This window comes from Hesperophylax consimilis, chromosome 19 (genome assembly GCF_061612785.1).
Source record: "Hesperophylax consimilis isolate HC1 chromosome 19, BYU_Hcon_1.0, whole genome shotgun sequence".
Taxonomy (NCBI): Eukaryota; Metazoa; Arthropoda; class Insecta; order Trichoptera; family Limnephilidae; genus Hesperophylax; species Hesperophylax consimilis.
Window position 1 is genome coordinate 14,514,626 of NC_142854.1, and position 17,253 is coordinate 14,531,878.

Below are 17,253 nucleotides of genomic sequence, written 5' to 3' on the forward strand. Positions count from 1 at the left end.
CACTAGAAAGTCTGCTGACCCCTGCAACAGGCGGTTGGTTTTGACTTGTATTGGAGTAATATATACCTTGATGCAATCCTCGTAGCTGGGCGGCTGCTTGCTTCCCAGCATCCCAACGTGGTCCAGATGCGCCATGTTGTGTAACTGAACCCTCGCGTTGGAGTACAGCGATGTCGCGTCGTAAGGACTCGGCAGATCCTGGACCAAACAAAGAACACATTCATCATGAGGAAATCATAAAAATTATGAAGTAATACCAATACAACAACCTACAGTCAATAAACATGAAGATGAGGAAATCAACAAACATGAAGATGAAGAAATCAACAAACATGAAGATTAGGTTTCTAAACATGAAGATGGGGAAATCAACAAACATGAAGATTAGGTCTCTCTCTAAACATGACGTTGAGGAAATCAACAAACATGAAGATTAGGTCACTAAACATGACGATGAGGAAATCAAAACACATGAAGATGAGGTCTACGAACATGGAGATTAGGAAATCAACAAACATGAAGATGAGAAAATCATAAAAACTGTGAATTAACGCCGACACAAAAACTACAGTCCTTCTCAGAACAGGGATCCTTAGTTAGGAGGGCTGTAAATATACCATTATAGTACTTATATTTAGTAGTCATTAATAAAAAATGAAAAAATAAAATCATTAGATTTCTGTAGAGCACTCTTTAGTCGTTGCCTCATTGCTGAGGATTCAATTTCCCTGAATAACGAGGCTCCTTCAATCCACAAGGTCCTGCAGTGCATGGAGAGCCGCGGTGATCCGTCTCAACGCATCGGTGATCTTCCTTTGTTTCTCCTGCCAAATACTTTGGCCGTGACCAGGTTTCTAAAGATACGCTGTAGGCAGACAGTTGATAGTCTATTGTGGATGCCTTGCTCTTACAAAATGGATATTAGTGTGCCTCTGGCTGTCCATGGCAAGTCCATGGTTATCTATATATATCTGGGGGTTATTTTGAAGTTGCTTGTCAGTTTTGGTTATTTGATTAAGGTACCAGAAAGTATTCTAAAACTTCCCTTATTTGAATGCCATGAATACCTATGGCAGGTGCTCTAGATTGAAGAAATTGTGGCTTAAAATATTGTTTTTACGCCAAGAAATCGTTAAAAAGTCTTTATTCACGATCGATTCACAAAATTTAAATTTATGTAGTAAAAGTATAATATAATTTAATGTAGAATTTTGAAATTTATTGATAAAATTTTGCACAGTTGATGATCAGTGAAGGAAAATTACTGTCTACAACTGATTTCGTTAAACTCTATGTAAAGCCAGGGCAACTCTGGGGACTTCAGCTAGTTGCAAAATAAATTTCATGAAGTGTTGTACTTACAGGTAGATTGTTGAGTGGTGATTCCACGGGACTTGACCCCATGCATTCTATGCTCTGAGGAACCTCTTGGCCCCCGTTCTTCTTGCTGTTCTTCTTCACGCTGGGTTTTCTGCAAATATTCATGATGGTTAGTTTACTGGATATTCACGCCAGTGTCAATGACTCTAAATTGCCGGCTTCCTCTCGAGGAGTACCTTGGGTAAGAATTTGCAAATGAAACGCAGACTTCACGAATATCGTCGGACAATGAACGATTGGGCCAGATGCTTCTTTATTTATTGGGCAAAAAGTGTGCATTATTAATAGGGCTAATTATGCACGCACAAAGGAATGCACGGGAGCCTGGAAATATATTAATCCCAGGGTTTTGTCATGCTAATAATTCAACCCTGTAAAAGCCACATGACAAATGTCCGGTGATAAGAACCTTATCAAAGATAAGTTATCATTGAAATGTGTGAGAAGAGAAGAGAACATTTTAAACATTTTTGGTAATAAGCCACCGCTGTCTGATACAGTTAGGTGAGGTTCAAAAATGGGACTGAAACGTCCTGTTTTTCAATCGTTGCGTGGGTTAAACTATCAGAAAAAAGGTACCACAAAAAGAAATGAGTATTATGCATTTTAGAAAGAGTTGTTACCTCCTGATGGCGCTGGGGTCCATGGCCCCCTCCCCGGGGCTGTTGGGCTGCTTTGCCCCGGCCCTCGCCTTCTTGCCCTTGCCCCCCGGCTTCCCCCCCGCGCCCCCAATCACTGTGGGGTGCGAGATCAGCTGGTGGTGGCTCGGAGATGCTACAATTACAATAACACATACATAATATTAGAATATTTGTTGGAAAGACAATGAACTGTAGAAAAGTTAGTTTGGTTTCAGACTTGGTGGTATTTTTAATACATTATTTTGTTTCATTATGTTTTTCCACATTTCTGGATGAAGAATTGAATTGTGGAGTTGCAGAAACAAATTAAAATCCTGGGTGAGGTCACTAACACACATACATGCGTACGACAACTGCAGACTTGGGTTTGACTTTCCAAATCACTTATCTGTGCATCAGTTGTATGCATAGAATAAAGAAGAAAACTACAAGTGATTTCAATACAAATTTGAATGGAAACGAATGTGCCACTGACTTGACAATGTACCTTTTGGTTCCAGACCATTTAGCACGCGGTCTATCTCTCTAACACTTACCCGTAATCTCACTTAAATTTCGTAATCATGGTAAAACACTTTTGTATGGAAATATAAGCCCGAATTGGGCTGAATTGAGCTAGACTGAATCATGAAACACGCCCACAAGACACTTCTTGTGTTATTATTTTTTCTATACTTGTATGAGACAAAGGTGATTTCAAAAGTCATTTCGACAAGATATTGGTGAATTTAGGATGAAAGTATTTAATCTGTGAAAAATAGTTTAGGATACAGGCAAAGTCTCCTTCATTGTAATTTTTTGTTTATGTAATATCGTCGCTGTAGATTGTAGATGTCAAAGGAGCTATGGCACAAAGTTATAAAGCTGAGAAAATGGCACACAAAGATTTTTTGTGACATAAAAGATTTTTGTTGTTGTTTTTAAATACATATAGAACGGTGAAACTTTGAACGTAGATACTTTGTGATGTTATTTATTTATAATTTTGGTTCAATAACTACAAAATATAGTATTTTAGAAGTTATATGTGTTATATCTCTCTTGACCACTGGATATTGTATTGAACAGATGGCCCTGTTGACCACTGATAGTTTTTGAACAAAGTACTAACATTTTGTGGAGATTCTCTAGGAAAGTCTATAAAAGTCTTAAACCCTTTTGTATAGTTAACTCATTTTTGCCCAATTCGTGGCTTGGCTCCCTTCCTTGCTCCTACAGCGACGATATTAATTTCATCAATCCTGAAAGAATTAAAAAAATGTATATTATAAGTATGGTCCTACCTTGAAGCACGTGCAAGTGATGGTGTGGCGGGGCTCGCGGAGCGTGCTCGTCGAGAAGCCGCACTATGTCATCGTGCACCCGCTCCGCAGCCACGTCTCGCGGCAGGCGCTCCATGTGGTCTGTGATCTCGCGGTTGGCGTGCGCGTCCAGCAGTGCGCGGCAGGCTCCGTAGCTCCCCTCACGCGCCGCCAGGAACAAGGGCGTCTCGTCCTAAACACGGACATTGCCTTCATTACTTCAACTTATATTATCTTTCACTTTATAAACTCCCCGGAAATTAAGAAGACATCCTTGCCACTTGTCCCGATCAGAAATAATTTAGAAACAATTTATAAACAAACAATTGTAATAAATATTAGCGTAATGAGTCTTGAAAGGTCACCTTATCATCCTGAGCGTCTCTGTTTGCGCCATGCAGTAACAGAATATTCACCGCATCTACGTTGTTGACTGCCGCAGCCCAGTGGAGAGATGTCTTACCGCTATTGTCTGCGGCATTTATGTCCGCATCTGCGTTTATTAAATCCTCCACCATCCTCTCTATCGCCAGTCTGCAAATACAACAAAAACATTAATGGTTACTTATTTATTTATCATGCTCTCAATAAGACAGATTTTTAAAGAGATCACAAGGTAGAGGGGTCTATTGAGTAAATAACCGTTTTAGTTCATTAGTTTAGTTTAGTTTAGTCTAGTCAATCCAATACTGATTCTAAGCAAAATGCAGTAGTAAAATGGTACATACCTGGCGGCCAGTATGAGTGGCGTGGTCCCGTCGTGCATTCGGGCATTCAGATTGGTGGCACGATTACGTAGCAGGATCTGGAACACGCCCACGGCGTCTGCAGCCACGGCGGCATGCAGCGGAGTGCGGCCCGTATTGTCCTGTGAGTTGGCCTCAGCGCCCGCATCCAACAGCCGCTTGGCCGCATCCGCACGGGCATATCTAGAATAATCATATTACATGTACTAACTGCATTGATGTTTACATTATAACAACACTATATACAATGTGGCCTTCTGTTATCTGTAAACCAAACTAATAATAGATGATCGACTGACTGCTCGCTGCGTCAGGCTTATTTATACTGTACGGCCGGTGGCAACAGTAGGTAGATGAATTGCAACTAAATCGGAGCCACTCGCTCAGTTTGGGTCTTTCGGGAAGTTTCGGTCGCACTGTGTTAACGCATAGGCGATAGGCTCGAACCTTCTGGCGAGTTGTCGTAATGTGCCAGACCGACTTGCGATTGTATTGTCGCGGGTAGGCGAGTAGATACTTGAAGCAGGTAGGTTGCTTTATTCCTCTTCCAGTCTCACAACATTCCCCAAAAGTGGATTCCATAGTCCCACTGACTCTGGTGCGGTATTCGCATAAAAATTAAATTTAAAAATAACATACCTCGCGGCAAGATGTAGACTTGTCTCCCCCGTTTTATCCATGGCGGCGTTCAGCTGGGCCCCTTGCGCCACCAGCTCCTGAATCACCTGAGCCGTCTGCTCATCCTCTGTGTCGGAGGAGCACCCTCCCGAGTCCAGGCCGGCCCCCGAGCCCCCGCGAACCGCCGCCACCATGAGGGGGGTCATGCCGCAAGGGCCTCGAGCATCTATGTCTACACAGCCGTCGTGCTGGAAATGAATATGAATTTAAAATAAATAAATCAAAACAGTACCAACCATCACATTTAACTCAGATAATTTTTTAGACAAATAAATAAAAAGTAAATGGTATAAAACAAGGTCGCAATCAGCATCTGTCTGTTTGTGTGCTTAGCTCTTCTAAACTACACAACGGATTTCAATATCCAATTAGTCAATTAGTAAATTATAAACTTAATCCTTCAGGCCTCTGACATATTCTGTCAGAATTTGTGCATATGGAAATATGCTTTGCAAAAAATCCAAATAAATTGAATATTTCTGAACATATCCGAAAACAAAAAACTGTTTTTGAAAGGAGATGAAATGCACTGTACTCGTTTTATTCTACTTTTAAACTTTATTAATTCTTCTCCTAAACATATTTATCTTAATTTGATCAATGAATTAATTGGATCAATTAATTAATTTGATCAATGAATTAATTTGATCAGTGAATTAATTTGATCAATGAATTAATTTGATCAATGAATTAATTTGATCAATAAATTAATATGATCAATGAATTAATTTGATAAATGTATTAATTTGATCGATTAATTATTTTGATCAAATAATTAATTTAATCAATGAATTAATTTGATGAATGAATTGATTTGACCAATTAATTAATTTGATCAATGAATTGATTTGACCAATGAATTATTTTGACTGTACACTCTTGTCACCTAGCTCAGAACAGGTTACACCTAGTGAGGTAGGTAATGTAAAGCATAGAATAAAATTATATGCAAAATGAATTATGGTACCTACTAAAACTGTTTTGTTTGTATGAAATTGTAAAAATAATATATCAATAAACAACGATTTATCGGTACGAAACTGAAATACTCAACCTCACAGATTCGATACTCAACTAATCTAAAAGGTATAAAATAACTCACGATAGCAGGCGGCGTCATCATGCTGGGCGGCACCCTAAGGTCCGCTGCATCCAGGTGCTGCTGCGTCCAGACCCGGGGTCCCGAGCTGGCACCCGTGGGCTCCTCATACTCGGTGACGGCCGTGTGATCGGACGCATAGCCTCCAGGCTCACCGGCGTTGCGGGGGCGCTTGGCTCGCGGGCCTCCGCCGCTCTCGTCATCCTCGTCCGACCATTGCTGGCTGTGGCCTGGATAACGAAATAAACAAATTATTTTTAACACACTTAATCAGGAAAGCCTTCTTTGATCTAACACCGGGTGATGTTAAAAATATACAAAAAGTATTATACGCAACCCTTTCTGCGATATGCTTTCCAAATATAGAGTCAAGTTTTGCCAGGGATATAGATCTCACAGAGAGGGTACAGAGAAGATTCACAATATACCAAGAGCCAGAAAGACGGCAAAAAACCGGCAAACCCAGGAAACACTTCCGTGTAAAGAGTAGTGGAAGCATGGAACAAACTACCACAACTAAAATATCACAGATGCTACTAATATTAATCAATGTAAAGCTCAATTGGATTCTCATTTGGAGAGAAGAAAGTATTGTCTTATTTTTTAATTTAAATTAACTAAATCACTATTAAACTTATTGTAACATAGATTGAGCGCATCAGCAGAATTACTACCTGTTCATTAAATAATAATATCTTCTGTGACAACGTTTAGACTGTATAGAAGTAATATAACTTACCAATAACGTGTCCGCCATTCATATCGACATCCATACAGGCGATGGACGAGTTCTTGTTCATGTTCCTCATCTCCTGGCCGTCGGGTCCTCGCCTACGAGATCTCCGCCTCGTGCCTGAGTTGGTGCGCAGGAAACCCTCCGGGAACCAGGTGATACCAGCGGCCCTCTTCCTGTGCGTAGTCACCAACACTCCCACAAACAGGCCGGCGAATATGATGAAGATCAACCCTCCGATCACGTAGCTCATGTTAGTGGGAGTCGTGTTGGTAGTATCGTCAGGAGGAATGACCACCCCTTTAACCTGGTAGATGGGGAAGCCAGGAGGTAAGGAGTGTCTGGCCGCCGTCGCCGCTAAGAACTCAGCAGCCTCGTTCGCCGTCGGGAAGCATTCGGCACCCGCATTTAGTACACATTTCCTGTTGTCGATTTCCAAGTATGCAATCACTCCGGATTGGCCAATTCTCTCTGTAAATGCCACATTGTGTGTCCGGCCGAATACGGTGTCCTGTAATCCCGTGGCAGTGGAGCCCTTCCAAGGGTAGATCATGTCTTTGCCAGAAGCTTCTTGTTTGACTCTCAACGTTGTCCTCAATTGATGGCCCATGTCTCGCAGGAATGCCACGAGGTTTTCTTTAAACATCTTCATTTCCATCAACACCACTACTGATATGGCACCTTCTGCTAGATCAGGAGGCTCGTTTTCACAATCCAGACCATCCCAATTACACTCAGCATTGTTGCAACCGTAATCGCAGTGGCCGTTAGCGTAATGGGTCTGACAGTAGGCGTCGTAGATAGGGTTGCAAGGTTGAAGTGACTTCTCACAGTCTCGTCCGTCGAACAAGCACTGGGGATTGTTGCAGACTTCGTTACAGACTCCGTCCATGAACACTTCCCAACAGTTGATAGGGGCGGTACAGTTTCGCCAGGGATTTATTCCCAAGGAGCAGTCGTTCCCGTCAAAGTTGCAGGCGTACGTGTTGCATTCTTCGTCGCACTGTCTGTTTCCTTGCTTTTCTCTGCAGCCGCGCTTCACACACTGCTCTCTCTGATACTCCAGATCGATATCGTAAGGATTGGCATTAGGATTGGTCTTGGAGCCTCCGGTGACCGGCCTGCCCAGACCTCCCCTGAACTGCGGATTGTAGATGTCGCAGCTCTTGCCCGACCACATGGGAGGGCAGTAGCATGCGTAATCCCCCAGTTTGTTTTCGCAATGGGCTTCTCTGTGCTTACAAGGATTGGACAGACACTCGTCGATAGAGTCCATATCGCAGTTGGTTCCGGAAGCTCCGGCCGGACATTCACATACATATCCGCCTCCGTCCGATATCCTACAGACGCCTCCGTTCATGCAAGGATCGGAATCGCAATCATATCCCGAAAACTCGCAGCTTTTGCCATAGAACCCGTCCATGCAGACGCAATGATGGCCCGCCTGCACGGTGGAGCAAACACCTCCGTTCTGACATGGCGAATTTGCGCAAAAATTGACCTTGTTTTCGCAGTGTCGTCCCATGTAACCGCTCTTGCAATTGCAATGGTAATCGTTGACGAGTTGCACGCAATCCAAAGTGCCGTGATTGGAGCAGGGGTTTGAGAGACACTCATTGATATCTCCTTCGCACCTTGGGCCGACAAAACCAGGAGGACATCTGCATTCAAAGGCGCCCACTTTGTCTGTGCATGTACCGTTGTTGTGGCAAGAATCAGAAAGGCAATCGGGAAGATTGATTTCACAAATCAAGCCGAGTGTACCGGGAGGACAAGAGCAAGAGAAGGAATCGACGAGATCGTGGCATGTTCCTCCGTTCTGGCAAGGGTTTGGTCTGCAATCGTCCACGTTGAGTTCGCAGTTCTGTCCCTGGAATCCCTTGGCGCACTGGCACTGGTAGGAGCCGATGAGGTCTTTGCACTGGGCACCGTTCTGGCAAGGAGCTGAGTCGCACTCGTTGATTTCCATGTTGCAGTAAGAGCCCATGTAGCCGTCCAGACAGTGGCAGCGGTGAGAGTTGCCGATGTCCTCGCAAGTTCCGTTGTTGCAGAGCTCCTTCGGTTTTACACCTGAAATAAATTCAAATCAGATGAGATAAGACAAGAGTTAGGTTACGTTCGATTAATGAAATGGTAGAATATGAATACACTAATTAAAAATGTGAAATGTAATGTTGAAGATGTCTTACCCTTTCGAATGGAGGCATCTTTGCAAGAAACCATCTCCACGTCACAGAGTTTACCAGACCAGCCCGGTGCGCACACACACTGATAGAGGTGGCCTGCCTGAACGCACGTAGCGCCGTTCTCACACATGTTCTTCACACCGGTACACCTGGATAGACAACGCACGGTTAAACGATAGTTTATATAATTCTAAAAATTAATTAACACATTGTTATTACGGAAAGCACGAGCTATTCGAAGTTTTATATCATTGTTACAATGCTTTAGTGCTAAAACTTCGGTGTAAAACTACACCTATCATAGAATTTGTAGCTGTAGTATGTAATATGTTTATTTTTGTAATTGAAAAATTATACGACAGTTCTCGACAAATCAGTTCTAATTTTGAAAATGGCAATTGAAATAATTTTCTGTCAAAAATATTATATTACAGCTGGGTTTTACAGGTAAAATTATCGGTTATCTTAATTCTTCAAATAATCAGTTCCAATTTAAAAAATGTCAAATTTGAGTTCATTGAACCAGATTTCACATAGGACAAACTAGTGCACAGTGCAAATAACAAAAGTTAGTATGTTTAATAGGTTTTTTTTGTTTAATTTAAATTGTAATGCTGCACTTCTCCACACATGTTTCCCTGTTTAAACTTCATTTTTGGCCTTGTGTAATAAATAATGTCAATCATTGAAAAAATATTCAGTTTCTGTATTTTCAATAACTTACCAGTCCACATAGGCATTGCAGTGTTTGCCCGTGTATCCGTATGGACAGTGGCAAGTGTAGTCTTTGATGTGATCGTGACACGTTGCGCCATGCATGCACGGGGCGCTGTCGCACTCGTTGATGCGGTACTGACAGTTGGAGCCTGTGTATCTGTTGAGACCAAACGACATCATTAGTTAATGTTAGATGAAGAGAGACAGTGGCGTAAAAGCGAAACAACTGCAGGTTGGTTTGCCTGATTGTTCTTTGTAGAATTTGTAGACTTACCCTGGAAGACAGGAGCAGTTGTATGAGTTGATGCCATCGATGCACGTCCCCCCGTTCATGCAACTGGAATCTGTGCAATCCTCGTCATTGGTCTGACAGTTAATGCCTGAGAAACCGAGCGGGCACGTGCATGTGTAGGAGTTGACGTACTGGAATAGAGTAAACAATTCATTAATCAGAAATGCTTAGTAATTACATAGCTCAAAAATCCTCTTGACTATTTATTTTGTAGCAGTTTTCAGAGAGCAGGAAGCAAGATTAAAGACTTTATACCTAGCATTTATTTTCATTAAATTCAAATTCATCAAAATTCCATTCAATCGCATTCCATCATATTTTATTTTGTCATAATCCATTCCATCTTTTTTAAACACCATTCCATCTTATTACATTACATTCCATCTTTTTACAATCCATTTCATCTTATTACATTACATTCCATTCCAATCAATCACATTCCATCGCTTTTCATTCTGTCACATTCCAATCCATCTTACTACATTCTGTGCTTTTTTATTACATTCCATTCAAACTTATTACATTATATTCCATATTTTATTTATTTATTGTTTCTTTACATTGTATCTTTTTTTACGTTGGAATTTTTAAACTCACGAGGACAAGCCTGTGTTGTCCTAATATTATAATATAAATGTTGTAATAATATTATTTCATTATATTCAATCCTGTTACATTCTACTCAATCATATTATATTACATTCGATTCAATCTTATTACATTCCATTCAATCATTTTACATCGCATTCCATCTTACTACATTACATTCCATCTTATTGCAGTATATTACAAAAATAATTAACATTCAATTCCATTTTGCTTTCCATCGCATTCTGTTCTCATAATAAATATGTATTTAAATAATTTAAGTAAAATCATTAATTCAGCATTTTTATGTTAATTTTAGCCATAGTATTTTGTAGTCTTGTGAAGCGCCCTTGAGATGAAATTCCACTATAATGTATAGAAAAGTTAGCAACATACATAATATTCTGAGAGATGTTTTGTTTGTTTGTTTGTTTGTTACCTGGTTGCAGGTGGCGTGGTTATGGCACGGCATGGACAGGCACTCGTCGATATCCACTTCACAGTGCTTGCCACTGAATCCCTCCACGCAAAGGCACGTGTAATCGCCAATGCCGTCCAGGCAGGTGCCACCGTTCTGGCATGGATCTATAGAAAGAAAGGATTATCATTTAAAAAGAGTTATAAAGATTATTCTAAAACTACCCATCACAAGACGTGTACCCGGCATTGCTGAGAGTTATCCTTAGGAGATAGACATATACCATCGCAGACTTTTCTGTAGGCCTTTTTAAGATATATATTTCTGTAGAACATTATTTTGATTACAAAACATTGACTTTTCTCTACTTTCTTTAAATATAATATGCATGTATTATATATATAACCCTTCCAAAAGAAATTCTCTAAATGATAGTGAAAACCAACAAAATCCGTTGTGTAGCTTAGAAGAACTAAGCGCACAAACGGACAGATAGTGCGATAGTGACTTTATTTTATACCATTTAGAGATTACCAGTGGTACGGTGTTAATCATCTTTTATCGTAATACAATCGTGGAACCTTGAAAAATCACAGGATAGTCTGTATTCTTGACAAATCAGTTCCAGTTTTAATTTTATTGGAAAATGACAATGAAAATAATTCTTCACACAATCAGTTCTAATTTTGAAAATGATACTTAAATTTAAAGCATCTCCTTCCCTTCCCCACTCCTGTCAGCCTCACACAAGTCCTACAGGCTTCAGACAATTGAGAATTCACATTAAAAAACATTCAAACACTAAAGGATTCAGTATGTTACGCATCTTTTTTGCAAGTCTTTTTGATATTATACCTTCAAAATACAGTATTTTTGTAATCCTCTAAAGAAGATAACAGTTGTGTATGCTGTTATAATGATAGTAAGTAAGGCCACGTATCGTATGTTGTTGATTAGTACTATGTCGTATCACATGACACGAGCCCTCGAACATCTAACAAGTCTACAATAAATATCTCCTAAAGTAAACTGTCTTTTGTTCATAAACATCTGAAATATTAATAACTTACAAGTAGCGCAGTCATCCGTGTTGATAGCGCAGTCCCTCCCTTCGTATCCTTTGGCGCAAACGCAGTGGTAGCTGCCCGGCGTGTTGACACAGGTGGCGCCATTGCGGCATGGAGCTCCGGCCGTGCACTCGTTGATATCCTGTGCGCAGAAGCGGCCCGTGAAGCCGTTAGCGCAGGCGCACGAGAACTCTTCATAAGATTGGGACGGGGAACATCTGGCTCCGTTGCGGCACCTAAGATTAAATTAGAGTATTTATTTATACCACAATCTTAATAAAACAGTAAATTTATTCACCAAAATATTATAGACTAGCGCAGACCCATGAAAAATCACAGGATAATCGGAATCCTTGACTCAAAAGTTTCAATTTTAAAAAAGAAAATTAAGTAATTTTTTTGACGCAATTTGTTCAAATTTCGAAAATGTCACTTAAATTCAAAACACATCCGAGTTCAGAACCCGATCTACAATCACAGACAGCTAACCGAAATATTTGGTATGGTGTAAAACAAAACAAAAAATAATTGTAAACAATATATATTTATATATACATATAATGAACAAGTACTAGCAAAGAGTTGATATAAGTAGGTAAGGGTGACCGGATAAATCATCAAAATGATAATTCATCACATCTTTAAAAAGTTATATAAAGTCATGGAAAGTGATGAAACAAAAACTTTGTTAACTGGGTTAAGTAGGTTATGTTAGGTTAAGTTTAAATTTTTTTGTTTTTGATCGTTTCTAATGACTTGTCATATAACAGATTTTAGGCGCAAAGATCCTACAGTTGCCAACTTGAGTAGCGGGAATTATCAGGTTAGTTGCTGGGTCAAACGTAACGCGCAAAAGATCCGCTACAGTTCCCCCCACCCCCGGCGACCGAGCTCCTCGTTCCTCCTTCTTACGCGCCGACCTCTGACCTAGCTGGACGTGTGTTCGTTTCGGCGCCCGCGTTCCAATTCGCACCGCTCGGTCGAGAAGCCAAATGTACGACAATGTCGCGCTTTGAACATCGACAGGCTGGCACCGTTTGTTTGAAACACGGCGCACCGTCCTGCAATCAACAGGATACCCCGACAACACCATGCTGTGAGTCTCTTACATTTCCTATTACCCTTGAATGTGTCCGCTAATAACCTAAATTCGTCCACGCTGCCTGTCGGTCTAGAGAGCTGTTAATTATTTCCCAGAGAGAGATTAGGGAACCCTTTGATGATAATTCTAGTTAGGATGTAACAACCTGTATTCTATTGTCATTCCCCCATGTAATGTCCATTTTGCCGCTCAAATACAATGTTGATTTATAAAAACCTAACCTCTTTCATTTGGGGATAGCGGTTGTATGGGAGTGTTTTGTGTAGACGGTGGGATATGGATTCTTGAGCCTCGCGCTGACCCCGAACCCTGACTATGAGAGAGACGTCTCATGCCCCCGCATCTGAGCTGGCCGAGGGTAAGTCAGGGCCCCCCCAGGTCCGACGCGCGACACTGGCGACCAACTTAGGGCAGAATTTTTTTTTAAACATATCCTTCCCGACTGCACAAAATTGCCTTTACGATTGCCCCCAATTTGAAAACATGTACTATGCAATTTTGTTGCCAAGCGCATTTTCGCCGCGAGAACTTTTGTTTGTTGTCAAGCGCATTTTGCCGCGAAAAAATAACGGTAGGAATCCTCTCGAACGAATAAAAGAGACGCACGAAATTCCCGCCAAAACGCTGTGATAACGAAAGTTTGAACATAATGTTTCTTCAATAACATAGATTCTGTGTTCTTTGTTTAAACAAAACAAACCCACTGTTTTAATTTCGGCATAAATTGCACCATAATAATAACAGTCAGGATTTAGAACTGTGAAGCCAATTTTTACACCGGAAGTGATTTTTTAAAAAAAAGCACAATACACCCAACGGCCCATCGAAGCTGATTTCTAAAAAGTATATCAGCTACAACCTGTAAAACACAAATAATTCTTTATCCCGATTAATTATATAGGTACGGTGTTCGTCCATTTTCTTGTTTTTTTTCAGCATTTGACTGTTATAAAAGTGATTTTAAGTGAATTGTTTCAAATTAACTTCAGAAGTGCAGTGTTTTTTTTTTGCAAAGAAGTGCTTTCTCGACGCAATAATAAGAACGTGTGTTCAATCTCACGATTTAGTGCCAGTAAATGAAGCAAATATAAAATCTTTCCATCAAAAGTGTTTTTTTTTTCGCTTCTAAAGTGCTGTTTTTGTGCCTTTTTTCGTGCCTTTCCTCGAGTGCAGTGAATATAAGTGCGAATAGTGCCCACAAAATTAAATAATGCAAATCCTAAAGTGTCCCCCTGGCCAAATTTTCTTCAAAAAGACTTAGAAAAATTTCGGAGTTTTTTTTTCTTTTTTTAAACCATTTTTTAACAATGAATTCCAATCAAATGGCTACATCTTTGGACATGGGTGTCATTCCCAATGTACACAACTTATCCAAAGTGCACCTACAAGCCGTCTTAAAAGACAGAGGAATATCACCACTAAACAAATCAAAGTCAGCATTGAAAGCATACGCTTTGTTATTCAACAAGAAGTTCATCAGGAAAATAAACCTATCCGTTGCAAGTGAAGACAAGGCACCCAATACCCCAGTTTTGGAAATCCCCGTTTCTAACAAAGAAACCAGGACACATGTTACAGTAAAACAAGACAATGCACCCATCACGGCACAAGAAAAAACATACGATCTCACTCCTTGGAAGATCAAATATAACGGTGTTTCTGATGTACTGGATTTCATTGACCGAATCGAAGAAACGGCCTCAATTAAAAATGTTCCATTTGACATACTGCAGAAAAACTTTATAGAACTAATATCTCCAGAATTAATCCCGTGGCACCGAATACAAAAATCAAAATGCAAGGACTGGAATAAACTCAGATCAGCCCTGATCACTAGCTTCGGCAAATCAGAGGCCCAACACAGAATTAAATTATCATTACTATCCATTAAACAATTAGTAAACGAAACGGTGGCAACATTCATAGAGAGGGCCGAGTCCATCAACATCAAACTTTCCCACCCTGTCCCGGAAGCCGAATTATTACCAGTTATAACTGATGGCCTCCTACAAAGATATGAAAACATTATCACCTCACAGAAAATTGTGTCGTTGGCCCATTTAAACGAAGTTTGCCTCATTTTGGAATCCCACCAAGACAGGAAAAACAACAAAACCACCACGGACAATATCACTGTACCAAGCCGTCCTTCTGGATTAAAACCAGAATTTGACAACAAAAAAGTTTGCTCCTTTTGCAAAAAAGTAGGTCACCTAGCTACCACTTGTTTCAAGCAGGCCAAATTTCTGGAAGCTAAAGAACCCAGAACCTTAAAGAGACATCGCTCCAGGGATCGTTCTCCTCCACGCGACGAACTGCGTGAAATTTTCAAAAAATCAAGAAATAACATGGAAAGGTTGCAAGACCCTCACTTTGTTAAACCTCAAGTGGATTTCTCTAAACCCCCACCGAATTTTCACGCAAGAAAACCAAAAAACTAAATAATAACCTCTCAGGTATTCATTCTGTACCAAGGTCTAAGGAATGGACTGATTGGTTATCACACATTAAATATTTTAACCAGACCTTAAATGTTCCTTCGGTTTGTTGCAAACAAGCTAAAGATGGAAGACCTTATGCCCTTTTCTCCGTTAACAATGTCCCCTTCTCTGGACTACTAGATAGTGGTGCATCTGTTAGTTGCCTTGGCAACAATGCCCACCTGCCTTTTGTTAACAACGGTTTTAAAGTTTTTTCCAAACCTACACTCGTGACAACTGCGGACAATGCTCCCCAGACAGTCATCGGTACTCTGCAATTACCAATTAAATGTAACAATAACACAGTTACAATTAACTTTCTAATAGTACCCTCTATATCCCAGAATTTCATCCTTGGCGTTGACTTCTGGAAGGCTTTTAACGTTGCTCCACAAGTATTTAATACTCTTGGCCAAAAACCTCCGGTCGCTCAAGTTGGTGAGATTCGCACTATAATTCCTCACGAAAACCTAAGCACTGACCAGGCTCTCCAATTAAAGGAAATGATCAACAAATTTGAATCAATATCTTTCGAAAAATGCGGACTGGGTTTAACTAATTTGGTAAAACACCACATCAAAACCAACGGCCCACCAATCAAGCAACGCTACTACAATTTAGCCCCCCAAAAATTGAAACTTTTAGAAAATGAACTTGATGAAATGTTGAAAATGGGAGTGGTAGTTCCCAGCAGAAGTGCTTGGACCAACCCAACCCTTTTGGTTTCAAAAAAAGACGGCTCTGCACGCTTTTGCCTCGACAGTAGACGATTGAACTCTTGCACTGAAGCCGACGCGTACCCACTGCCTTTCGTTCACGCAACTTTAGACAAATTACGCAATGCCAAATTCATTTCTTCCATTGATCTAAGCAAAGCTTTCTGGCAAATACCTTTAGATGCGGAATCCTGCGAAAAAACTGCTTTTGTTGTACCTGGTAGGGGAATGTTCCACTTTAAAAGGCTACCTTTTGGTCTAAAAAATAGCCCCGCCGAACTACAGAGGCTGATGGACAAACTATTCGGCCCTGAAGTTGACAACAACCTATTCTGCTACCTTGATGATCTCATCATCGTTAGTGACACCTTCGAAAAACACCTGTTAATGCTGGAAAAAGTTTTTCAACAACTTAAATTTGCTGGTTTAACCATCAATTTAAAGAAGTCTGAATTTTGTAAGTCTCGCCTGCGTTATTTGGGATTCATTGTCGACGAAAAAGGTCTGAGAACAGATCCTACTAAGGTGGAAGCAATGGCAAATTTCCCCCGACCCAAAAACGCGAAAGAAGTCAAAGGTTTCCTTGGACTTACAGGTTACTATAGGAGATTCATTAAAGACTTTTCCACTATTTCGGCCCCATTAAACAAAATTACTGGTATCCGTAAAGGTATCAGCAACTTTCGTTGGTCTACTGAAGCCGAAGAAGCTTTTACGACTTTAACAAATGCTCTTCAAACAGCCCCTGTCCTGAATTGTCCTAATTTTGAACTACCTTTTACCCTCCACACGGATGCTTCTAACGTAGGGATCGGTGGAGTCCTAACTCAGGAATTCCCCGATGGCGAACACCCGGTAGCCTATTTTTCCCGCACCTTGAATAAACACGAGAAAAATTACGGAATCACCGAAAAAGAGTTACTGGCAGTATTGGATTCTGTTCACCATTTTCGCGGTTACATAAACGGTAGCAAATTTACTGTAGTCACAGACCATAGTAGTTTGAAATGGTTGATCTCTCTAAGTAATCCCTCCGGCAGACTCGCTCGCTGGGCTTCTCGCTTGTCCCAATACACTTTCGATGTCATCCACCGTAAAGGTGCGGACAA

General features: G+C 40.7%; 1 protein-coding gene across 2 annotated transcripts in view; it reads right to left on the reverse strand.

Moving 5' to 3' along the window:
* Positions 1-17,253, reverse strand: part of N (neurogenic locus Notch protein) — a 235,274-nt gene that overhangs the window by 8,898 nt on the left and 209,123 nt on the right. For both annotated transcript variants that reach the window (XM_089642870.1, XM_089642869.1), the window contains exons 16-29: positions 11,850-12,082; positions 10,801-10,946; positions 9,756-9,904; positions 9,489-9,638; positions 8,768-8,913; positions 6,585-8,648; positions 5,849-6,075; positions 4,708-4,934; positions 4,051-4,251; positions 3,688-3,856; positions 3,305-3,515; positions 2,004-2,154; positions 1,363-1,471; positions 67-198 (exon numbers count right to left, since the gene is read on the reverse strand). In XM_089642870.1, the coding sequence (XP_089498996.1) occupies positions 67-198; positions 1,363-1,471; positions 2,004-2,154; positions 3,305-3,515; positions 3,688-3,856; positions 4,051-4,251; positions 4,708-4,934; positions 5,849-6,075; positions 6,585-8,648; positions 8,768-8,913; positions 9,489-9,638; positions 9,756-9,904; positions 10,801-10,946; positions 11,850-12,082 (4,315 nt within the window). The remainder of the gene's footprint in view (positions 1-66; positions 199-1,362; positions 1,472-2,003; positions 2,155-3,304; positions 3,516-3,687; positions 3,857-4,050; positions 4,252-4,707; positions 4,935-5,848; positions 6,076-6,584; positions 8,649-8,767; positions 8,914-9,488; positions 9,639-9,755; positions 9,905-10,800; positions 10,947-11,849; positions 12,083-17,253) is intronic.